This window comes from Spermophilus citellus (assembly GCF_964194105.1).
Source record: "Spermophilus citellus genome assembly, chromosome: 2".
NCBI lineage: Eukaryota > Metazoa > Chordata > Mammalia > Rodentia > Sciuridae > Spermophilus > Spermophilus citellus.
The window spans coordinates 23,397,751-23,424,392 of record NC_138183.1 but is presented as its reverse complement, the minus strand read 5'-3'; the positions used below and the strand labels follow the sequence as shown (position 1 = coordinate 23,424,392).

General features: G+C 37.6%; 1 protein-coding gene and 1 long non-coding RNA gene across 4 annotated transcripts in view; one reads left to right on the top strand and one right to left on the bottom strand.

Moving 5' to 3' along the window:
* The window catches only part of LOC308642952, a 1,001,730-nt gene that overhangs the window by 159,826 nt on the left and 815,262 nt on the right, over positions 1–26,642 (top strand). The window lies entirely within an intron of this gene.
* Positions 1–26,642, bottom strand: part of SVEP1 (sushi, von Willebrand factor type A, EGF and pentraxin domain containing 1) — a gene marked incomplete at its 3' end in the record, with an annotated part of 177,575 nt that overhangs the window by 76,435 nt on the left and 74,498 nt on the right. For both annotated transcript variants that reach the window (XM_081282377.1, XM_081282378.1), the window contains exons 9-18: positions 18,586–18,715; positions 14,190–14,297; positions 13,325–13,456; positions 12,601–12,795; positions 11,194–11,315; positions 7,960–8,068; positions 6,241–6,405; positions 5,440–5,673; positions 2,785–2,946; positions 1,398–1,559 (exon numbers count right to left, since the gene is read on the bottom strand). In XM_081282377.1, the coding sequence (XP_081138503.1) occupies positions 1,398–1,559; positions 2,785–2,946; positions 5,440–5,673; positions 6,241–6,405; positions 7,960–8,068; positions 11,194–11,315; positions 12,601–12,795; positions 13,325–13,456; positions 14,190–14,297; positions 18,586–18,715 (1,519 nt within the window). The remainder of the gene's footprint in view (positions 1–1,397; positions 1,560–2,784; positions 2,947–5,439; positions 5,674–6,240; positions 6,406–7,959; positions 8,069–11,193; positions 11,316–12,600; positions 12,796–13,324; positions 13,457–14,189; positions 14,298–18,585; positions 18,716–26,642) is intronic.

The following is a 26,642-nucleotide window of genomic DNA, read 5'->3' as shown; positions in this document are numbered from 1 at the left end:
GAGGTAGGAGGTGTGTGCCAGTGGGTTGGCTTCTCAAAAACACCAGTCATTCAAGGAGGGAACAGTTTTTTTGATCTTTGGGTTGCCAAAGACCTTAGGCTTTTTACATAGATGTGTAGAGAATGGGGAAGACATATATATATATATATATATATATATATATATATATATATATATATATATATATATTTTAAAAAATCATCTTTAGGCATGCTTTTTCTGTCCTCAGTGATCTAGCAGGGGTAGGCCAACAATTTTTGGTGGAGGGGAGTACCAGGGATTGAACTCAGGGGCACTTGACCACTGAGCCACATCCCTAGCCCTATTTTATATTTTATGAGACAGGGTCTCACTGAGTTGCTTAGGGCCTTGCTTTTGCTGAGGCTGGCTTTGAACTTGCAATCCTCCTGCCTCCACTTACTGCTGGGATTATAGGCTTGAAGCACTGAGCCTGGCCACATTTTTTTTTTAACTGACAGGACAACTTTTTATTTTTAATCTCATACCATTGACTTTGCAAAATATCGCAAATTTTTGGAGTTTTGGGCAGCAGGTTGACTTTGTCAGGCCTAGTTTCATTGTTAGTCTAAGATTTCATCTTTTTTTTTTTTTAAATTTACACCTTTAGGAGTTTTTGGTTGGATAACTAAATTCAGTAGGGAATTTGAAATATTTAAAAATTAGAATGCTAACCTCTTGAAGCTAGTGGTTCTCAACATGTGGTCCCTGGACTAGTAAAATCAGCATTACCTGAAAATTGTCGGATCTTTTCCCAGACCAACTGAATCAAACCTCTGAGGACAGGGCCCAGCTATCTGTGTTCTACAGCCTTCTCTGTTTATGGTTGAGAACGAAAATCAGCGGCTCTCCACTTTAGAGTCACTTGGGGGAACTTAAAAAAAATCAGTGCCCAGGCTCTGCCCCAGACAAATTAAACCAGAATTTCTGGAAGTGGAGGTTGGGCTTCAGTATTTTAAAAATATTTATATAAATGTGCCCATGATTCTAACATGGAGCCAGAGTAAACCACCAATCAGGAAATCTTCACATCATAAGGAATGACATGTTAGACTTCATAGAAGAATCTAATTCAGAATTCTGAGGAATGCTAGACAGGACATCATTTCATAAATGAGGAAACTTAAGTTCCTAATTGAGATGTATTTCCATCACATCATGAAGTCACATGCTTATTATCATTTCAGGCCCGTTACCAATTTTGTACTTCTTTGGATTTCTAATATCACTAGCTCAGTGTTTATATGTACGTGTTGATAAATCCAGGTTATTTACATCCTTCGCATATAGTAGGCATACAGTTTTGCTGAAATGCACCCCCCCCCTTGCATAAAAATTGGTAGGTTTAAAGAAAGATCAGTGTCTAAAGCTTTGATAACCTCCACAAGCAGAAACATCCACTGCTCCTCTTTTCACGGTTGAAGTGGGTTCTGGACATGAGAGGCAGCTCCGGGAACCAATTTCTGGCTGGTATGTGCCCAGAGGACATGATTCACAAGTCTCAAGCCCACTGGATGAGTAGGTACCTTGTTTACATTGAGCTAAAAAGAAAATGTAATGTGATTAATAATGATGATATTAAGTTGCATAAAATTAGCTCTGTGCAAGAGTGGGTTTTCTGCATTTTAATATAGGACAGAATGAGGGACATGGAGAGCTCTTCCACCCCTTTCCTCCTCCCTCTGTTCTCCAAATCACTCTGATTTTCAGCATTAATACATTTTTGGTGCATTTATAATTATCTAACGCTACACCAGAGTTTATATTTCTCACTAAATATCCACACCTGCATTTGCAACAATGACAAAGAAGGGCGATTTTGAAATTCTTTGTTAGGTGTATCTTATGTAACCTCAATTATGAAAAAAAACCCCATGTTTCCAACAGTATAAATATGTGGAAAATATTGCATATTTTAGTAGCAACAACAGGAGCCTATAACAATTTAATAAAGAATTAATTTCCTCATATCAAGTAACTATTTTAAGAAAAAGCAATCTACCAATTGCCAAGTGTCATTAAAGTCCTTTCTACTAATTAATGGGAGATTTAAGCAAAATATTCAGGCTAATCAGTGAATGTGGATTGGAGTTTGACTTGGAGTAGTTCCAAATGGAAAGATAGATACATGGATTTATTTATAATGTGGAAAACATTCAGGTAACATCTTATCATTAAAAGAAAGAAAGAATAAATAAAATTGCTTTCAGGCATGCTCTTTATTTTACCCTATTTGCCATTTAGGTTTCTGAATTGTGACAGGGCTTAGAACCCCTTTTATGGAATATTGAACCCTGGCATTCTGAATATTTGAAGTTGAAGGAATTTGAGAAAATAACTGAAGCAGCAAGGTCTCTCTTTCTCTTGCCCTTCTTTCCTGATGCCCACCCTACACTAGAGGAAGGAATGTTCTTATATCTGAAGACACAAGGACACAGGGAAGAACCTGGACTTTACTAAGTGCCCTCTGTTTATTATTGTCCAGTCAGACCCCTTTGCCCAATCAGACTTCTCCATAACTATCCACTTCTTCATCAAACTCAGGATAAACAAACACTGGTTTCCTTGATTCTTTGGGTCTTCATTTTTGAAGGCTCCTGTGTCATAAGACTTACATCAAATAAATTTTCATGCTCTTGTCTTGTTAATATGTCTTTTATTACTTCAGCCATAAACTAAGTGATGGGTAAAGAAATCTTTTTTTCCCTGTACAACTGGACACAAAATTCAGGCTGCTGCTGAGCAAAATGTCTACTAAACCTCTACCTTTACATTCAGAGATGCTTCTGGAATGGAGATATTCAGTGTAGGTCCCATCTGGACAGAGCTTGCACTCAAGTTGCCCTTCTTCATCTTGATAGTATCCCATGCGGCAGCTTTCACAGGCGGAATGCTCCAGAGAATAATAGGTCCCCAAAGGGCAATTGACTGTGGATAAACAGGCAAGTAACACTAAGTAAAGCACCACATAGCCAAGACACCCTTGTTCTCTTTTTTCCTAAGGCACAAAAACAGCAACACATGCTTCCAGGTGCAGATTAAATTTTGCTGTCAGAGATTTACTCCCAAGGTAAACTTCTAGAAGTGTATTCTTTGAAGCTAGTAGTATCCAGTTTTTTTTTTTTTTTTTTTTTTTTTTTTTTTAGTTTTTCTTCAGAAGATGGAAATTTTTATTGACCAAGTTTAGGGCTTCCATCATAGGGCTTTAAAGTATGAGTAAAAGCTCTAAGATTCCTACACTGTTGGTAGGACTGCAGCCACTTTGGAAAGTGGAATGAAGGTTCCTCAGTAGACTATGAATGGAACCACCATATGACCCAGCTATCCCACTCCTCAGTATTGATCTAATGAACTAAAATCAGCATACTATTGTGACACAGTCATATCAATGTCTATGGCAGCCCAATTCACCATAGCCAAGTTATGAAACCAACTCAGGTGCCTGTCAACAGGTGAATGGAATAAGAAAATGTGGCCTACATATGCAATGGAGTTTTACCCAGTCATAGAGAAGAATGGAATTATGGTGTTTGCTAGTAAATGAATGAACCTGGAGAACACATGTTAAGTGAAATGAGCCAGATTCAGATAGTCAAGGGTCAAATGTTTCCTCTCATGTGGAATCTAGAATCAATTAAGGGGAAAAGAGGGGAATGGATCTCCTGTAAATAGAGGGAAGATTAGTGGAGTAAAGGGGGGAGATTAAGGGGGAGGGAGGAGGAACAGGAAAAGGGAGAAAATGTGGAATGAATTTGGCAAAATTACACTATGTACATAAGTGAATATACCACAGTCAATTCTACCTCTATGTACATCTAAAAAGCACCAATTTAAAAAGCAATCAATAAATAGAAGAAAGACCAGTAGAGAAGAGGAAGGGAGTGGAAGGAGGGGGTGTGGGGGGGAAGTTCTGATAAACCAGATCAACATGGAAATACACAGCCAACAAAGAGAAAGCCACCAGAAGAAAAAGATAAAACAATGAATGTTTAATCTGAGGCTTTGAGATATTAAAAAATATTTTCTTAACTCTTCCTCTGAATACTACCAGTTATAAAACCCACGACCAATCCATTTCAGCATCACTCCGAGAGACCAAAACAGGTGAACTAAAGCACCCCTTGTTCCTGATGGCAGTAAGAAGTATCTGAAGTATCCTCAGAGTCACGGACCCCAAAGAAACAGGCCAGTTTTAGAAGTTTCCTTCCTTGGAGGTCTGGAGTGTCTCAGAAATCCTAGGCCAAAATGGAAGGTTCGACTCTGAAAAGGCTGCTATCAAAGTTCGTACAGAGAGGACAGATGAAAGTAGTACCAAGGTAATTCTAAGATGTCAGTGTTTAATAATTATCTAAGTATTTATTAAAAATGCAGATACCCATGCTTCCATGTCCAAGGTGTTGGACCCATGAGTTCTGAGGTAGGCCTGAGTCAAGATGCATTAGGTAATGGTGACACAGGTGGTCCAAAGACCACATTAGCAAATGAGAAGCAATTCCTGATTTTTCTCACAAGGCAGGGAGGAAAGCAGAGCAGGCTTTTTAAATGACAATTTTAATGTGTTGAATTTGTAACAGTATTGGAAAGCCCGGCTGAGCTCTTGGAATGGTGATAAGAACTGCTGGAGAATGTTTTCTGGACTGGAAACAAGAGCCACATCTATAGAGAGATTAACTAAGAAAATCTATAGAGAGATTAACTAAGAAAAGTTAGTGGAAGATGTGTTGGGAAACAGGTTGGACTGTCCAGATCTTGGCAGAAACTCGGTGGAGGGAGAGTGGGGACTGCTTGCTTGATGTGTGTAGGGTCCCTTTTGGGGGTGATGAGAATATGTTGGAAACGGAGGTGATGATTGCAAACACTAATTTAATGTTACTGAATTGCAAACTTTAAAACAGTTTATTTTATGTCACGTAAATTTTACATTTAATTTTAAAAAGTGAAGACTTTGGAATTTACTGTCTAAGTGGGAAACTTTGCAGCACCACTTATTGTCTTAATGTATAAGTTCTCAGGCTTTCTGGCTTCAGTTTTCTCATCTGCAACAGGTGCTTAAACAGTAATGGTGCATCCTAGAGGTTCTAAAGAGGATTGAACCTGAGAGCTCTCGTCTGGCATACAGAAGTGGTCAAAAAAAAGCATTAGCTGCTTTTTTTTTTTTAATCAGGGTTACTGCTCAAAGCTGTGAGATTTTTAGATCTATAAATAAAAATAAGATTAGAGTCCCTCACTTAAAATAGATCTCTTGTTCTGATCAATAGTGGTTACTTAGATCTTGGGGACAAAATAGTAATAATAACAACCATACAATAATAGTGATATGTTTTACATCAATATTCCTTTCTGTGCATTGTAAAATGGCTTTCCCCATCTCTCCAGACCCAATGTTCATGGAGTATTTGTGATCACAGGGAAGAGTCTTACCACACATCCGCCCTCTCAGCACTGAGCCCGGTCTGCAGTAGAGAAAAGCCTTTTCCGTTTCCAATGAATTGCTGTCGGCTACAAGCATTTCAGATGCAAGCTGGAAGGAATACATGGGCTCTTTATTGAGGGTCCTTTTCAGTCGATTTGTGATAGTTTCCAATGTCTTAATGAGTCGTTGTTGATTTTCCCATTCAAGGGTATCGTTTCTTTCCTCAGGTAACGGCACACTAGCTGAGATGAAAACAAAACAAGATAAAACATAACACACACACACACACACACACACACACACACACACACACACACACACACGGTGTTTCCGGAATCCACTTGTAGTTCATTTTTACCAAAAAGAAATGGTATGTTGAAAGTCTTTCAGGGAAAAATTCATTCAAAATAAATTCAACTGCTATACACTGAAACCACTAGGACATGGATAATATTAAGAGAAATATAATTTGTTTTAATCCTTCTCTCAGATGCTGGGCCCATATCACATTTTTTCTTAACAATAGCATATTAAATTGCTGCATATTCTCTCATTTTGCCTTAGTACATCATGCCAAGATGGGAACAAAGCAGGGTGCTTGTAGCTGCGAGAATCATAGAATACATCTGTGATATTCAACTAGTGGTGGTGAGGGGAAGCTGGCAAAGCTTAGTTAATTATGCTTTCCCCAATTCTTCAATCCAGGGTCATTTCCTAATAATGATAACAGTCGACGGATTTAAGAAATAGGTTTTGAATAAAAAAATTCATATCATATTACCTATCCAAATAGACAAGTTTATCCTTACCTGTGATGTTAAAAATTAACTTAATTTTTTGGTTAGACCATGGGTCACTTCTTTTAATCCGGGAAGTTCTGGTTTTGCTGACGCCTGTGGGTGTTTCTTGTACGGCATCCAAGAAGTCATCGTAAGAATAATCCAGCCGGTTAGCTGCGCCCCAACCACCTGGTCCTGACAGTTGGGGCAGAGGAACAAGTGATCTTACAGTTGCATCTCCATCCGCATCTAGGTTCTTATGTTAGGTCATAGGTCAGTTGCACTTGATGCTAAATGCCCCAGTGACACACTACATATGGGGTTTGGTCTACAATCGTCTACTATAATTTTGGGGCACTTCATGTGTAATTTAGATTACCAACGAATTGCACAAAAGCAGGGAACCTATGAAGGTGCCTAGGTGTTCATACCATCCTATCTTTGAGATATAGTAAATTATCCTAACACTATAGATAAATAAAGGGTGGGTGCAGAATTGCAGTTAATTCCTATTTCCCTTTAGGGCTTGTTCCAATGAAGGAAAAACATATTGGCTTTATGAACTCAATGTACATGCACAGGTGTCCTTTGTGAGGCTTATTTACAATATCCATAGCATGGTTTAAAGGTTGGGTAGTTTCCAGAGGCAACATGTACTTAAGTATTCATAGGATGCAACTACATAGGGGGACGCATTGATGCTTGGGATTCGTTTGATACCCCAGTGTTGATCTGGTTAAACCCGGGGTTCAGGCTTCTTGACATAGGATGTATGGTTGCATAATCTGAATCAAATGATTTTTATTTTTTTGAACCTCAGTTCTTTTATTTATAAATGGAGATGAGTCTTATCTTGTAGGTTTGCCTGTGATCTAGAAATCATCTAACCCAACATCAAGCCATTAATAAAACTCAATAAGTGAATATTAAAATCTTCCTGGCCATATTGATCTAAGTTATGTGCTGTACACAAGAATTATTTTTCAGATTTTTATTATTTTACTTAAACATTTTCCCTCAAGTATCATGTAGCTATTATAGAAAACAAAACGATATACTTTGGAAGAATCTTAATAAAAATGTTCAAAATCCACTTGGAGAAAAGCTCCAGATTCCACTTAATGGTATATGAACTCAAATAATTGAATCTTAATTTATTCTGTGTGAGGAATCTCAATAATTCTATGTATATTTTAAATTAATAGTTTAATTGAAATGTTAGTTGAATGTCATATAAAAATTGCTACTAGTTCTTTACAACTGCTATGATTCTCTTCTAAAATATCATATCACTATTGAAATATTTTGGGGAGGTGGCAGGGATGAAATCCAGGAGTGCTTGTCCCCAAACCTTTTAGTACTTTGTTTGGAGACAGAATCTCGCTGAGTTGCTTAGGGCTTTACTAAGTTAGCTTTGAACTTGGAATCTTTCTGCCTCAGCCTCCTATATGAGATTATAGGCATGTGCCACCCCACCTAGCCTCTCACTATTGAATTCTACCATCACAATATAACTACATTTTTATCACCCTGAAGAGTTCTGGCCAATATTTTGAAACATTTTATTTGATAACCAAATTTAATATATACATAATGATCATTAAGTACACGATTGAATTATATCGCCATTCTATAATACTCAGTGAAGAAACTAATAAAACTTAAGTTTCTGGTTTGCTTCACTCTTCTGGAATTGTTTGATTTTATGGATCAGTCTTGCAAACTACTGATGCTAAATAATGTAATTACCAATTGCAAAGCCATTTTCATAGTCATAATTGTATTCTAGGCAATATTTTTTGGTCAGATCCTCCAGCCTGCAATCAATGTCATCAGCATCACTGCAAAATGATGGGACCTGCAAACAAAAAGGAAGAGGATCAAGTGCCAATCGCATCTCTGTTTGCTTCGGACGAGTCCTGTGCTTTTCTGCCTTTCACATCTTCATTAGCAGGAGAGGATGGGTCAGAGCTCTGCATGTTCCTCAAAAGACTCCTGACTTCCTCTACCTCCTCCCCTACAGCCTGTTGACCACCAAGATTAGCCTTATACCTTCTATCTCTCTCTACCACAGAAGCTCAGGACTCTTGGGATAGCTCTGCCTCTAAACTTTCACCCCATATAGTTCTTCAACTCCATTGGTTCTTCAGTCCCTTCCATCCCAAGCCCCAAACCTTTCTCTGTCCTTCTGCAGCTCACAGTGGGTCAAAGGCAAATCTATTATTTCCTACCCCTCTCTTTATGTTCCTTTCACTTTTGCTTAAAATGAAACCCAGATTTTCAGTTTTCTGGAATATTTTCCAGAAAATGATTCTGGAAATATTAGAAATTCTAAAATATTGGAATTTTGGGCAGACCCGGGAGTGGAGGAATCACCCGCATGATTCATTGCTATTTCCAAGTCATATGTCCTCATACTTCCTTAAATCCTCATAGGTCTGAAGCAAATGCCACCAATGATACACTCACTGTGTCTCTTGGTGGCAGTCATCTCCAGGGTTTTTCCATGCTGAGTCACCCTCCCATTCCCTGCTGATGCTTTTGTCTCCTTGACTTTTCAGTTCCTTTCCTCCTCTCTCTTACCTTCCAGCCATCGTTGGTCACTCACTCCCCTGTCACAACCTCAGGTGGTATTAGTACCAGTAACTGCACTTCTCCTACTCTCAGGAATCCACCAGTTCCTTGGCTTCATCAGGAGTCCACAAGCCATCGACCCCAACTCCCCTCACACTTGCTCAGCCTCTCAAGCCTCCACGTCTTTCTCCACCCATCTTAGATTCCCCAGTCTATCCTCCCTTGAATGTCTCTTTCTCACTGTGTTTGCCAGCAGAACGCTTAAACCCACTTCATTTAGTTACCCTGCTTTCTCCATACCTGTACCTTATGGCCACTTATGGCTTGAGAGAAACAGCCATGCAGATTGGCAGAGCCAATCTTACTACATTTCTTTTTTTTTTTTTTTTACTTTTTTTTAAATTTTATTGTTGGTTGTTCAAAACATTGCATAGTTCTTAATATACCATATTTCACAGATTGATTCAAGTGGGTTATGAACTCCCATTTTTACCCCGTATACAGATTGCTGTGTCACATCAGTTACATTTCCATTGATTTACAAATTGCCTTTCTAGTGACTGATGTATTCTGCTGTCTATCCCAACATTTCTTTTAAGCACCTACTCATGCTCACCTAGAAAATTGTTTTATGCCATCTTCTCTCTTCCTAGACCTTCACCGTGTCCTCCTCATGCTTATTCACAGGTGATCATTTTTCCCAATAGAAGTCAGAGAAGATCCTTTCATACACTTCACCATCATGGGCACCCACTACCTGTATCTGTGCTCTGACAAACTGCCTCCTTGACTCCTCTCTTTCTCTCACAATCTATATCCAGTTTATCAGCAAGTCTTACTGGAGCTACTTTCAGAATAGTTCTCCAAATCCACTCACTTCTCAACACCTCCTAATGCAACCCAAGCTACCATCATCTCTTGCTTAATTTTCTTTCTTTCAATATATATTTTTAGTTGTGCATGGACTCAATGCCTTTGTTTGTTTTTATGTGGTTCTAGGATCAAACCCAGTGCCTTACACTTGCAAGGCAAGTGCTCTACCACTGAGCCACAACTCCAGCCCCTTGCTTTAATTTCCTATGTGGTCTTCTCACTCTCTCCCACCCTCTACTTCTCCCAATGCCCAAGGTTATGTGAAAGTTAGTTTCCCTGAGTGGCTTCCCATCTCACTTAGAATAAAAGGCAACATTTTTTACAGTGACTTTCAAAGTGCTCCACAGTCTGATTTCTCTTCTCACTCTTCTTCTAACCCCTGGGATCTTTTTGCCAGTCTCCCGTCACTCAGCCCATTATCCTCTCTCCTCCTGCCACTCGAACTTCTTTATAGTGGTTCAAATTCCCTATCACACTTCTGCCTCAAGGCCTTTGCACTTGCTTCCCCCTGTCTGCAACACTCTTCCCCTAGGAAGAACCACAGCTCACAGCCTCATTTTCAAACAGGGAACTTATGTGAGGTTTCCCCTCTTTGGGCTTCATTTTACTCCATAGCACTATGCTATCTAGCGTGCTACATATTTCCCACACAGTTTCATTATTATTTATCAATTTATTAGTATGTGAATTCTATGACTGCATGGAATTTTGGCTATTTTATTCACATCAGAATTTCTAGTGTCTAGAATAAGCACATGATACTAACTAAGTATTCATTAAATGTGTGAATGAGCATTTCATAGCACATTCTGGTCCATTATGCCATCTTTAACCTGCTACAAATTTAGCTTGTGATAGACACTGAGACTAACACGTGCAAAATTTACTTTCACAAAAATTTCAGTGTCGGTTCTACTTGATATTTATCACCAGCTTGGGATGGGTGATAATTACTATTGGTGACTTTTCAAGTACAGATCTATAGTAACAATGTCCTAATGAGGATAATTTTTCTTGGTTTGTTAGCAATAGTGACAATTATTTCTCTTTTGGGAATTTGGTTTTATTGATTAGATAATAACCTTAAAACAAGTATTTATTGACTAGATGCCAGTTAATGTTTAATGCGTTTATAACAATGTTTGGCATACAGCAAATGCCACTATATAAGGAAAAATCCTTTAAATGTTCAATTATCGTCTCATGATAAAACAACACAGTCTGCAATGTTTTTTGTTGTTGTTGTTGTTTTGTCAGAATTTCTCAAACCAAGGGACTCTGCTTCTCTAACTTCCTGACTTGGGTGTTTTAAAATATGAAAGATTTAATGCAGATTTACTTACAGTTTATCCCAGAAGTCCAAAATCTATGCGTAATTCTAAGCATTAGGCACAAGTTTGGATCACAAAGAAGAGGGAAATAGTCAGGAGTAGAAATTTCACTTGTAAGTGACCCAAAGAAGCTGTGACCACCTTAACAAGCATCCTTTAAAATATGAGAAAAAATAAGGGACATCTACTGACATCATGGACATACCATCTTCCCCAGGGTCGTCTGAAATGCCTCCAAGAACTTCTTCAGCAGATCCGTGTCGTCGCAGCGAGTTGCTTTGTATAGCATCTCAAAGGACTTGAACCCATGGTTGGCGAAACGTTTTACTGGAAAAATGTTGGGTAAAACCCCTTCAGTTTCAAAACAAAAACTTAACTTTCTATGGAATAATCAAAAGTTAAAATTTTGATTCTAACACAATTTGAGAGATTGTTCTAAAAACAAGAGATAAATAGTTAAGGGCAAGTTCCAAGGCACAAAGTGATCATGATAAACATGAGGAAAGCAGTACTGTATGTGGTTTTCCCGTAATGAGTTTGCTTTAATATATTATTCTTTACCTTCTAAAGAAAAAGTTGAGTATTTGAGAGAATAAGAGATCCTTTTATTCTAGCTGGACCAAAGCTACTTTATATTTACATGAATTTACATACCATACATTTATATTTGCAACCAATATACATTGAAACATTTCTAGATATCATATACAGTCATATTCCTTGAAAGTATAAGTTTGACAGAGACAAATTTCTTCTTGGATCAAAAGCTTGCAGGGTTAGATTTAGCAATAGGTTTCAATATATTCAGGGACAATGCCTATTCATAGTGTCCTACCATCAAACTTGTAAAAGAAGTTAAGTGTAGATTACTTCTATTTATTTCCCTGATTTGGAAAAAAAATAGTTCCAGTAAGTGGATTCTATTATTTTTATATGCCGTTGACATTTAAACTCCATCTGTGCTACTTGATCAAAGATTCATTCCAGATCATTGTTATCTACAGTAGATAAAATATTGGGTTATTTGTATAACAACATGTTTAAGATTACTGAATAGATCTAAATCTAAATTGAATCTAAAGAGAATGAAAATAATCTATTTTATAATCATTACCTGTTTGACACTAAGTTAAACATAAGCTCTTTTTCAGACTATGAGGCTTCAAATTCATATGTACAGATCAAAAACTGCATGCTTGGTTGAAGAGATGGAAATACTTATTACATTGATTGGCTTATTACACATTGCATACATGTATTGTACTTTTATAATATACTCCATAAAGATACAAATACAAATTTTTAAAAAGCCAAAAAATAATAAACGAGAAACACAATTTTTTTTTTTTAAAAACTGCATGCTCTCAAACCTCTTCAGATATTTCTGTTAAATAATAAGAGGGCCCAAATGGTCTTTCCTACAGCACCCCAAGAGTCAGGTGGCTACTGTAAATCCAGGGAAGAGTAATTCTCTTATTCATAAGCATTTCAAATTCATGATGCCATATCCCACTCATTTCTATTGTAAGTCAAGTTTCCTCTTTAACACTTAGAAATGTACACACACAATTCACACATATTAAAAAGGATCAGGAATGAAATCAGAACTTACTAGCACAGTCTGGCCATTCAGTAGAATATGGTGGTCTCCAGATACCATCCCCGTAAGCACAGTAGTACTTCTCAGTAGACCCTTCTGTGAAGTCATAGCCCTCCAGGCAACTTAACGTGCAGTTGACGCCGGCAGTGTCTTGGATACATGTAAAATCCCCATTTATAGGAGTGAAGGGGACTTCGCAGGGAGAACCTATGTTAAAAATAACACAGTATTATTCACATACAGCTTAAATTCTGGGAGTTTAAGCTGAATTTTTAACAGGATTCCTGTCTCTCAGCATTCCTAAGGAAAATATTTGCTACAAGTCCTTCGTGTGGACAAGGACAATAGTGGCTTTTTGTTCGGCTCCATTGAAAAGTTGCATCCATGTATAATTAGAGGTTCTGCATATTTTATAAAAAATTATTTCTGATTGCGGTTACTGTTTCTTGTTTTTTTTTTTTTACTCTCCATAAGCAATCAAAATAGAATCAATATGAAACTTTGCAACTTTGGAGAAAATGTTAATAAAATAGTAATTAAGACCACACTGGAAGAAACGATTGCTATTTATGACAAGGTCAGGAATTGACAATTAGAAACCTAAGTAAAAATCTTGTCGTATTCCAACTTGAAAACTACAATGCACATGGCCTGTCTTCTTTCACAACACAGAGGACTATAGCAACCAGATAAATGAGAAGGCATCTAGATTTCTGGTGTCTTGTGAAGAAGGTACCTTTTATGACAATGTGGATGACACATGTTCTGTTATTTCCTGAGGGGTCGGTGGCTGTGTACTGCACCATAGTCTCCCCGTGAGGGAAAAGGTCTCCCTGTGTGTGACTTCTAGTGATGATCAAGACAGCCCCTAGAAAGGAAGGCAGGATCCAATTTTTAGTTGTACTGGTCTGCAGTCACTTTAGTAGTTTTAGATTTTCTATAGATGTAAATCACTGGGCATTCCATTTATGTTGATTTGCCCACTAGTAGAAAATAAAAGATTTAATATTTATGTTATAAATCATCTAGAAATAGTAGACTCAGAACCCCCATTAAATTATGGCATTTTTGCTAAACTATTTTTCTTTGAATAGGTCAGTCGGAACGTTGGGAATTTAAGAAAATCTATTTATTTTGCATTTTTATTGCTTTCCAGATTTCAGTTAATTCTCTTAAAGTGAACTTTAGCTATATTTGCTCAGGTTTTTTTCTTACTTTCCTATGACCTTTTGTAACTTAATTGACTCATGTTTAAGAGCTTAGTATGAATACGCAGAACTGGGCTGGAGACACCAATGGAATACATAACTTGTATTTTTAAGCTTGGAGATTCAATAAGTTCTCTAGAACCTCTTCAAGTACAACCACACCTCACAAAGGTTTGATAAATGCTTGTTGAATATTGAATAAAGATAAACCCTGTGGATAGGTAAGATTAAAAATGCTAAATTATATTTAATTATACTAGTATTAAAATATACTACCTGACATTCATTCTACTTAGAAACTCTCATGCACTTTTTACTTCTTTTACCCCTTAAAAAAGTTTCTTAAGATATAACAGTGTTAGCACGCTGACAACAGAATCTTTGTGTTCTCACCTGAGTTGTCTGAGAATTGAGGCTCATCCCAGCTAGCAGCATACTCTTCCTCTGCGACCTGGATTGGAGGTGGAGATCTGCACTGGTCTATGACAGGTGGCTCTACATCTGAAAAACATGAAATCAGACAAGGAAGTCACATCTGACCTTCAAAAATGGTGAAGGGTCTTGCAAGAAAGAATGGAAGACTGAAAGCAGAGAACATTGACCTTATAAGAAACAGGGATGGCCCTGTGGCTGCTTTGAAGATGGGAAATGTTTCATTCCTAATCCCAGCTTCAAATCTTATTCTTTGAGTTTTGCTATATTTACCTCTATCTGTTGAAGAAGACATACCATATTTCTAAGATTTATGTGAGCTCACCCATGTGGTGGGCACAGAATTTGTGGGTTCTGCTCACAGTAGTTGAGCTGTTGCACCTGGATTTGAACAGAAACTTCCTGGATGAGCTGAAGGAGTGAAATGACCACTTCAGTTACTCCCATGTCCTTCTTCTTATCTGAAGGGTCAAGATAGGCTTGACAGCTACATGGAAGGACTATGGGGCAGAGGTCTGAGTCATGTCATGGAATAAGCAACATGTAGGTGTGATATTTCTAGAAAGCCAGAGGGTTATGACCAAAGATGGGACACTGGAGGTCAAGATTTTTAATGTTGATAAATCTAGGTGAAGACAAAGAATAAGGTGTAGACCTGGGGAGTGAGGAAATGGAGAGGGGAATGAAAGCCACAGTGGAAGTTAAAGAGCAATGAATCTGTGGTGCTGGGAATTAAAACACAGATGGAAGGGTGGATTGGGATGAACCAGGTTTCAAGCCATAATTCCATATGATGGAATTTTTAGATGTCACTGAAGGACAATGAAGAAGGTATATAAGAAGTAACTTTAATACAATTATAGATTTTACACATTTGGGAAGCGCTCTTATCACCTGTCTTGGAAGTTTGAAGGAGATGGGACAAATATTATTCAATTTTTATAGGTGAGGAATCTAGACTATGCAGACTACAAAACTTTCCTGAGGTTATTAACCTAGTGAATTATAATCATAAGCATCAATACCAGGGCACTGCCACCCACAACATACGAACACACATGTTCTGAAATGCACCCCTGAGAATATACATATTTCTATTTTAATCTACGTCTTATGAATAAAGTTTCAATTTTTGTCTTTCTTTCATGCTCGTCATCTCATTAATACAGTAATGAGGTTTACTGCTTTTCCAGATTGTATACTTTGAAGAGCAGAGATGGAGACTTTTGCTCAGTTAGTTCTCATCCTATAGCACAGCACCTGGCCTGTAATGGATGCTCAAAACAAGTTGCTTAATCAACAGAAGAATGAAGAGATGCCCCTAGTAGGTCAGCAAACTTTGAGAATGCTGAAGCAAGTCGATTTACCAGTCTGGCAGTATTAACTGTTTTCCCCAAAGAAATCACAAGTGGATATTCCAAGAATTTCTAAGCTTATTTGATTTTAGCTAAACATTTTAAAGTTGAATCAAAGGTACGGGAGTAAGACTCAGACAACTACTGTTCGAAGAGTTGTTGGAGGCAACAGCAGATGGCTGTCTCCAGAGGACAGGGAAAGTCTGTCCTGCAGTACCCTGTGGATACCAGGCAGAAGCATTTCTTCTTATCTTTCATTTATCAGTAATACACCAACACCCCGTAGAAAACATGGGAGATGCAGGCTTGGGAATATTTTCCCTCTGTTTCTGAGTCTCTCTGACTTCCATGTGCCTCCTTCCTCTCTCCCTCCTCTTGCTCTTTCCTCTCTTCTCCCTCCTTCTCTTCTGTAATTTAGAAATGCAGCTGACACCTAGCTAGACGCTTGGGTACATGTTTTACATTACACCAAGCTGACTTGCCATATGGAAACTTGGCAAACTCTTAAACCACATTTCCATGTTTAAAGTCATAAATGTAAGATAAGAAGATGTGACATGTTTTTCATGTTTAAGTTTAAAACAACATTGAAAAAGCAATTACAAAACTAAGCATTGCGAAATGAGTTAGATGGATTTTTTTTTTAAACTTGAGTCCTTTTATCTACTTCACAAAAAAATCTAGAATTTACAGGCTAAGGAGTAAGTTTTGATAGAAATTAGTTTTTTCAAGATGTTATTGTAAGCAAAATTTAAATTAAGCAAAATTCTTAAAATTTAAATTTTCAATAAAATTTAAATTTAAATTTAATTTATTTTAAGCAAAATTCTTAAAACAATGAATTCAATGTGTTAAATTAAAAGATAAACAGGTTGAAAACAGATCTGAGACAAATATAGCAGAATGTTATTATCTAGTTTTATATAGATATGAATATGTGTCAGGCAATAACTGGAGTGGTTTCTATATCATAGCTAATTAAAACCCCACAATAACATTATAAGGCAGTACATTTATTAATCATACTTCTGTATGAAGAAACTGAATGTTATGGTTTGGATATGAGGTTCCCCCCTGCAAAGCTCCTGTTAATGCATCAATACTCAGGGGTGAAATGATTAGATTCTGAGAGCTGTACCTAATCAGTCCATTGTAATTTGAATGGACTGACTGGTGGTGACTGTAGACAGGCGGGGCATAGCTAGAGAAGGTGGGTCACTGGGGCATGCCCTGGAAGGGTGCATCTTCCCTGTGGCCCCTTCTTTTTCCTCTACATTCTGACCCTTCCCTGAGCCGAGCAGCTTTCCTCCACTGGGCCCTTCTTCCCCCAAGACCTTCAGCCTTACCTTGGCTCAGAGCAATGGAGTCAGCCAACCATGGACTAAGACCTCTGAAACCATGAGCCTCAAGTAAACTTTTCCTCCTCTAATTGTTCTTGTCATGTATTTTGGCCACGGCAGCACAAAAGCTGACTAGGACACCAAAGCACACAGAAATGACTGGTGATAGGGTGAGGCTGGATATGAATTCAACTAATGTGGATTCTGAGTTCATGTTCTTGACCACTGGAGACCACTGTATATTTACCTCGCCATGTTTTATGTATCGATAGTGGATCTGGTGAATTAAGTACAAAGACCAACTCCACCTTCTCCCACAAAAAGGACCCATCTCTAGTAGTAAGGATGGAGAAACTGGGATAGATTTCAAAGATATTAAGGAGGCGAAACCACTAGACCCTGATAACTCATTGGATATTGGTGGTAGAAGAGAAGGACAACTTCCAGGTTTTTGTTGTTGTTGTTGTTGTTTGTTTGTTTGTTTGTTGCTTGGTAGATAAAGGATCAGTTGTATTATTTTCTGAGTTAAGAAATACATTAGGTTTGAGTGAGTATGAAATGTCTATGAGACATTTGCATGATAAAGTCCAGGAGGAAGAATTTTAAAAATAAATTAATAGAAGTAAGGCCAAAAGTACAGGAAGGAGATCAGTGTGAAGATGGGGTAAGGGATAGTACTGAGGATTGAAATGGAGCAAATTATTTTGTGTGTGTGTGTGTGTGTGTGTGTATATATATATATATATATATATATATATATATATTTATGAATATGTCAAAATGAACCTCACAATTTTATGTAACTATAATGTAGCAATAAAAGAAAGTAAGTCCAGGAGGAAGTTTATATGGAGGATTGGATTTCCAAAGAGATCTGAGCAGGAAATAGAAATCTGGGATTTTTCAGGCAACAAGATCACTTAGGAAAACTAGAGAAAGAGGTGGGTCCAAGGCTGAGATCCTGGGGATGACCAACATTTGAGAGTTGGTCTCAGAAGAGGAGTCTAGCCGGGCATGGTAGTGCATGCATGTAATCCCAGCAGCTAGAGATGCTGAGGCAGGCCCTAAGCAACTTAGCGAGACCCAGTCTCAAAAAAAAAAAAAAAAAAAAAAAAAAAAAAGGCTGGGGATGTGGCTCAGTGGTTAAGTGCCCCTACATTCAATCCCTGTTGTTTTTTTTTAAAGAGTATACATAAGAAATAAAGGATAGGTGAGAAAAATGGGGGGAAAAACAGGAAAGACTGGTGTCAAAGAACTAGGAATAGAGAAAGTTTTGATTAAAAGGATGTGGTTAAGAATGTAAAATCTGAGGGGAGATTATATAAAATAAGGACTGAAGAGTGTAGAGTCAGAGTAACACCAGAGGTCACTGATGACTTTGATGACAGTAGATTGCATAAGTGAAGGGGACAGAAGCCAGACTTGAGTGACTTTGAAAATAACTGGCAGGGACGAAGAGAGAGATGGCAGCGCACAGCTAAGAGATCAGAGAAGCAGTGATAGTTCAAAGGTGTGTAGGTTTCAAAGAGGGAGTGGTTTGAGCAGGTTTCCATGACAGCAGGAAGGATCAGTGGAAAGGAAGAGGTTGAAGACAAAGAAGCGAATCCCAAGGGGGACTGGATTATTTTTGCGGCCCGTCCACATGATTTGAAGGAGACTTACCAATAACCCTGATGTGGAAAGTGCAGCTGGCTTGGTTGCCAGATGGGTCTCTTGCTGTGTATGTGATAACCACATCTCCAATTGGGAAAACATAAGGTGGGGTAAAAGCTGGGTGAACATGGATTGACACCTTTTGGAGAAAAATAATATTTTGAAAGTTAATGTCAATAGCATATCCACCCCCTTTTCACTTATATATCATTAGCAAAGTATCTCTAAAATGATGCCATATTTCATTCATGGAGGGGAGGATGAGGCACAGCCTTTCAGACTATGCTATTTTTTAAGACTATAAAGTTGACATAAATATGAAATGCTGTTTCTTCTTTTTAGAAAATAATAATTAAAACATTTTTATGCTCTTTATACAGTCTTAAGAACCTAAGATGACTAAGATGACTAGAACAAACATCATAAATTCTTTAAGAAAAATCTACTGAAGTGTCCTACTTTGGTACTGAATGTTACTCTTAGAAGTAGTTCTGGAATGAACTATTTTATATGAATAATTAAAAATACTTTTATTGTTTCCTTATAGATGTCTATGAACAAAATGAACACAAACTATTAGCATTTCATTAGTAATTATTAATAATGCAAAGTTTTTTTTCCAATAGTAATGGTAACAATTTGCACTCCCATTATCAACAGCTATAATATTAGTCTCATAGCTCCCCAATCTACATTAAGTGCCATCATTCTTTGGTACATAAAAGTATCACATTAGGTCATTGTTTTAATTCAGTTTTACTTTCATTTTCTTCCAACCCAAGACTAGGCAAGCAGTCTGCCATTAAACTACATTCCCAGTCCCAGTTTCTTAATGTCTTGTGATTAAATTTTCATGTTTGTATATTACAATATATTTTTTTCTTTTTGAATTATATGTTCATCCATTTGAATACTGTGGTGTAATTAAAATTATATTAGCATATTATGTAACAAATATTCTAATCTCTGACAAGTTTAAAGCATTTTTTTTTGTAGTTTAATGGTTGTCTTTCAAAAGATTCAGAGATTCTTAAAAATACTGATGCAAATAAATTTATTTTCACTGTATTTAGAAAATATATTGAATAAAATTAGAAGCCATTCATGAAGTGATTAAATAAGCATTTAAATATATTCAATGGTATTTTTTTTTCCCCTGAGTATCAGAGATTGAACCCAGGGTGCTCTACTATTGAGCTACATCCCCAGCTCTTTTTATTCTTTATTTTTAGACAGGATCTTGGTAATTGTACTGGTTGGCTTCAAATTTACCATTCTCCTATCTCAACCTTCTGTGTTGCTAGGATTACAAGCATGTGCTACTATGCCCAGCTGATGGTATCTTTTTAATGATTTAAAAATAATTTGGAAATATATTTTGTATTTGGTATGGTTTAAAAGTCACTCATTGTAAGCTAATTGCTCTCCCTTTATGATATTTTAAAATCCATATGCACGTTAGTCATTCATTATGGTAAGATACCACACATTTTGTTTATTTGTGGAAGATATTTTAATTTCTGATATAACCAGTGGTCCTTCATTACTTTACTTTTTTCTATTTTTTTTTTTGTGCTAGAAATTGAAACCAGGACTTTTCACATGCTAAGCACATGCTCTAACACTGAGCTCCATATTCCAATTCTTTGTGATACTTTAAGCTGTGAATTCTTCTACTTCAAACTTCAGAATGATTTTTGTCAAGTTTCAAAAATATTATATGGGTAGAATCATTAATATACATTTATTTTATAAATATTTAGCTTTGTCATCTACAAACATGGTATATATTTCTACTTGATTTCTTTCTAAATCTATCAATGTTTCATATTTTCCTTTAATTTCCATTCAACTTTCTCAGTATACAGCTAAATGTTCTACATTTTACCTTACATTGTAATTAGATACTTTTAAAATAACCTTTTATACACCAATGTATCTCAGATAATTATATGTGTGTGGGTGAATTAATATCTGGGTACTTAAATTAAATAATTATTTAATTCCAGGAAATTAATACAGAAATATAAAAAGTAAGTTTAAAAGACTCATTTAGAACACAAAGTACAAATTATGAAATAGATTCTAGCTATGGAAGATAGTAAGTAGAGACCAAGCATATGCATCATTGGTATTCCTTAAAAAGAAAATGAAAAAAATTAGAAATATATCATAAGAAGAAAACTTCAAACTGAAGAAAGCTGTAACTATAAGTAAAAAAGCACTCTAGACACATTGAGACACAGGAAAAATCAATGAATGTCTGGGGTTGTGGCTCAGTGGTAGAGTGCTTGCCTGGCACATGTGAGGCCCTGGGTTCAATTCTCAGCACCATATACAAATAAATAAATTAAATAAAGGTCCATCAATGACTAAAAAATATTTTTTAAAAATCAATGAAGAGCAGTCAACATGTAAACAAATCTCAGATAATTTATTATAATATAATCTCAGATAATTTATTATATAATGAAAGATTCCTGCAGCCTTTAGGAAAACCACCTAATGAGGACAATAATCAGTTCACATCAAACTCTATTAATCATTAAATGCTAGTCTGGAAACAAAAGATATTCTTGTATATGCAAATACTCTGCAAACATATCCCCTATATAAATGATTTTTCTGAAGGGAAAAATTCTGAACATACTAAACAGAAGATCAAACACAATAAATCCCTCAAAGTGGAGTCAGTCATGGTCTGAAAGAGTTGCCAGCAAACCCCAAAACTATGTAAATACAGACTAAGTCTGGAAAACAGCCATGAATGTAGCCACAGAACAGATGGAAAAGGCTATAATTTTTGGAAGGAAATATACATAATATGAAAAACTAATAATTAACCAATAATTAATAAAAATACCAGATTATACCAACAAAACCTAAAGTGTCTGAAAAGTTAAACTAATAATTTGGGAAAGACACACCAGATAATCTTATTTTTTTCCTAACAGTAAATTAGGTAATTTACAGGTTTGTACAAGTTTTAAGAATTTTATTTAAAAACTATATATTCCTTCTATACATAATTGCAACTAACAAACCAAAGCAGAAATGAGTAATGCCAATATTCCAAAGAGAGAATTTACAGATGGACAAAGTACCAGGAAGTTTACACTCAAGAGGCTGAACATGTCCTGCACCCCTAGCACTCACCATTAGCTCACCTGAGCAGAGAGATCTATGGAAATAGGAGCATACACCTTGGGGGGAGCACTGGGCCCTTCCCTCTTTCTTATCCATGGGGAGGTTTGATGGAAGGGGACTGCTTCAAATCAAGTGGATGGACTTCAAACAGCACCCCATAGAGCATTGGGAGGATCAGGGTACCTACATAATGGGGAGAACACATCCCATTCCAGTCTGGGGACTTTCTGGGCAATAGAAACCCAGAGATTCTCACTAATGTGCTGAGTGTTGGGAGAGACTGACACCCATCCCTTGGAGTTCAGGACATATCTGGATGTAGACAGGTACCTGCTTCTCCCTGGTGAATGCTGAAGGCAAAAGCCTTGAGCAAGCAATATGGCAGCATGAGAAGAAGGATGCTCTGACCCTGGGTTAGTCTGCATGCCTATTCTTTGGCATAGTGAAGACATTTAAGCCAAGGGGGATGATAGAGGACTTGAGTTTTTCTGCCTATACCGCATTATAGAGATTTAAAGAGGTTGTCGAACACATCACAGCACCTGGAATTGAGGAGGTGGGCAGAGTGCATCTCTATGCTAGGGAACTGGATGGGAGAGGGGTGGATCCCTGCAGGGGATCCATATATGGACTGGACAAGAGAGCCAGTGTTTGCATACTTGCTTCTCAAAGCACATCAGCAATGTAGAGAGGACCACACGGCATCAGTTAAACGAAAGGCTTTTGAAACTTTCATGGAAAACACTCCTACCCCAGCTGCAGTAGTTTCCTATTATTCTCATAACAAATGCCTATAAGTGTAGCAGCTTGAACAACACAAATTTATTATTGTGGTTCTATAGGTCAGAGATACTGATGGATCTTACTGGCTCAAGATGTTAATAAAGCTGAATCTGTTTCCTTGCCTTTCTTTTGGCAGCCTTGATGGCCCCTTCCTCTACCTCCTAAAGTCAGCAGTGGCAGGTAGAGGCCTTCTCATGTCATAGCTCTTTCACTCTTCTTCTGTAATAGCACCTCTCTCTCGAGAGTTGAGAAAGGCACTTCTCTGTTAAGGAGTAGGAGTATTAAACTGGGTTCACCTGGGTATTCCAAGCTAATCTTCTTATCTTAAAATCTCTAGTTTAATAGGGTCTGCAAAGTCCCTTTGCCATGTAAGGAAACATTCACAAGTTCTGGGGTAGCCATTATTCTGGTAATCACACTGGTTCTGACCCTAGAGAAGACAGAAATAAGGAAGGGGAGGTATAGGAGGAACAAAAGAGCATCCGTAGCTCCCTCTTCCCAAGTCACTCAGGCCAGCTCTGGGCTGCAGGAGGGAAAAACTCTGAAGTGGATGAAAGATTTAAGTTTGTATTTAGATAGCAAGATTCCTCTTCCTATTCCCTGAAAGTGGATTTTAATTACAGAAAGAAACTGTTTGTATACTCCAAAGTAACCAAAGCATGTGTAAACTGGAGAAAAATAGTTATTTTCTATTGGCGCCTTCCAATTCAGATTGCTTAAAATAAGTTCCAGAATGACAGTTTTGCTCACATTGTACATATAATTTATCATCATACTTTTTCATTAAGAAATTTCCCAGTTTTAAAATTGTCTTTTGACCCTGGATACCAGAAAACAATGGGATAAATAACATATGTTACAGCTGGAAGAATAAATCATTCAGCTAAGATTTTATATCTGAAAAAAAATTGTCTTTTGGAATAATCAGAGATAAAGGCAAAGATTTAGCACAGGGTGTTATGGAAGCATCGTTAGTTTTTTCCTTCCTTTCTTTCTTACCTGTGTTCAGTTTCATGTTTCATGACCCATTATTACAATGACTTTTTTGCTAATAGTCTAAACTGCCTTTCCTTTCCTCCCCACTCCCATACCCGGTATTATAGAAAAACCCAACTATCTATTATTTTTATGCCTATACTAGAGGTCATATCTCTTCTGGAGAAATTTATGTAACAGTGCAGATTTCATCTCTTTATAAATTTATAATCACCAAACTACCCCTCAATACTATCCACTAATTATACTGTATTTCTCGGCTCTTCACACTCTTTCTCTCTCTCTCCTCCACAGAATGACTTTTAAAATACTTTTTCATTTCCTTCCATCTTCTCACTATGATTAATTCTTCCAAGTATGCTTGGGGTCTTATCATTTTCTGACCAGAAGCCACATAAAATGGACTGCCTCCTCTTTTCCCTATATATTCAATGCCTCCATCTCAACTGGTTCATTCCGTTTCTATTTCTATTCTTTGAAGCACATTCAAGCTCTTCTTCATTGTGGTAGGCTGAATAGTGGTCCCGCACCCATTAGAGACAATCCTAATCCCTGGAACCTGTGAACTGGTTAGCTTCCATGGCAGAAGGAACTTAGCCTATATGACTAAATTAAGAATCATAAAATGGGGGAAAATGTCCTGAATCATGCAACTAGACTAAATGAAATCACAAACTCCTTAATGAGAGAGGCAGGAGGGAAGAGGGTAAAGGAAAAGATATGGTGATAGAAGCAGAGGTCAGAGTGATGGTTCTCCATGACCCAAGGAACACTGTGGCCTCTAGAAACGGAGACAGGCAAGGAAGGGATTCTCCCCAGAACTTTCAGAAGGGATGAGCATATGACTTCAAACTCCCTGCCCAGCAGCTCAGGAACACTACTAATGCACAGAGGCTCCATCTTCCTTCTTTTGGCCTGAAGTTAGGAGTATTTTGTGGGTCTATCATCTTTCATTCCAAAAGTCAGAAGAGTTCTAACTTGGTCCTCGGAATCTTCTTTCAGTGTCTCTGAAGTTTCACTTCATGATTTCTATCAGGACTGGCAGCAGGTGGTCTCATAGGTCTGCTCATGTCTCTTAGAATCCTTCCTAATTTATAGTGGCTTTGATTTACAAATAATGATTTTAATCTTTCAATCCATCTACTGGAACATCTTATTTTACTTATTCCTTCCCCATGGTCTTAATCATCAAATGAAGAAAATCATCAAAGGAAGATACCTCTAATCCCTTATTACCTCCCAATTTGCCCTTTTTCTCTTTTCTTCTATAATGAATCTGAAAGACATTGCTCTCCTTCAGTCTAACTTAAAACCCTCCCCTGTCCTCAGAACTCCCTCCCCTCCGCCTCCCTAAGGACCTCCCATGATAAGTTCTCCTATCTCTTCCACCTTCACCTTCTTCCTTTCTGCTAGATCTATCCTGTCATTGATAAAATAAGTTTAAATATCTTTTACATTAGAAAACAGAGCCAAAACTCTTCTATAGGAATCATGGCCTTTCTTTTCTTCATAGCTAACAGAATTCTACATTCCTGAACCGACTGTGATCTGTTTTCCACATGTCCTGTTAAAATAGATCTTATTAAAGTCAGTATTAAGTTTGGGCTTCAAAACGCATTATGGTTTGAATATGAGGTATCTCCCCAAAGATCCTGTTGATGCAGGAATATTCAGAGGCCAGATGATTAGGAGAACTGTAACCTAATCAGTCCATCCTGGTTTGAATGGACTGACTGGATGGTGACGGTAGGCAGGTGGGCATGGCTGGAGGAGATGGATAGTTGGAGGTGCACCCTGGAAGGTTGCATCTTCCCGTGGCCCCATCCCCTTTTTCCCTCTCTCTGCTTCCTGATCTTGCCATGAGCTGAGCAGCTTTCCTCTGCTGGACCTTTCTCCCATGACGTGCTGCCTCACCTGGGACCTAGAGCAATGGAATTGGTCATCTATGGATTGAAGCCTTGATCCCCAAATAAACTTTCCCTCCTTTAAGTTGTTCTTGTTAGGTGTTTTGGTCACAGTGACACAAAAGTTGACTAAAACAAAATCTAATTTACATCTTTCAGTCCTGTTCAAATTAATTTTGTTCTAGTATATGCCATGGTCGAACAGCTCCCTTTGGCATGAAAAATCTCTTTTCTCAGTTTTACGACCACAGACTTTTCTAATCTTTTACTTCCCTAATGCCTGACTTTATCTGCCCATCTCGTAAGAGTGAATCTTTCTCAGGTTTTAATCTCTGTCATTCTGTAATATGCACATCCACCCTGGGCAAATTTGTCCACAACAGTGCTCTCAGATGTACTGCTATGACAACCTGCAAACGGTTGCCTAAAGTACCTGTCTTACTATTGCACCTCCTCTGTGTGGCTGTTTGGGGGGACTGAGGACTTCTCTTTCACTCAATGCCTGTGCTTATGAACAGGAGACAGAAAATAGATGTGCCATAGGTTTTCAGGCAGTTGCTTGGTCTTCTGTGATCCCTCTCTGCTTTGACCCTTCCACTCCTATCATGGGTACAGAGCTTTTCTAAAATGACTACACATTCTGGTCTACACATTCACAGCAAAATCTCTTTTAGTGATTTGTGTTGTCTAAGTCTAAATATTTGCATAGGATGACAAAGAGCAAATTAATGGGTTGGGGTTCAGGCAATGCATATAATTTGGGCTGCATGAGTTAAGCACAAGGAGTGAACGCAAAGAGGAGGCAACTGGGAGAAGCCCAGACAACTCTGAGCATCTTAATACTTGGTTCTCTTGCAACAGGGAATGATAGCCTGGTTTTTAAGTTGGCACAGGCTTTGAGAACCTGCCTAAGAGCAGACAGTAGAAATGAAGAAATGCTTGCTGCTTCCTACTTGATGGTCTGGGATGGATTTTTGTTTTTTTGAGACTAACAGATACTTGGCTCCTACATCAGTGGACATGCAGTGATACCTTCAGTATGAACTCTCCTGAGATCCTGATATATGTCCTGTGCTCTTAGTGTTTGAAGGTGATGCAGCATGAGGGTGATGGGCCTTTTACTGGAAGGTGGACACATCACACACAAGAGCACCTCAACACACATAACCCTAGAAGCTGAATTTCACTTTAAAAAACAGATTAAAAGCTGCCTTGATTGTAAGTTTAGCCAATACA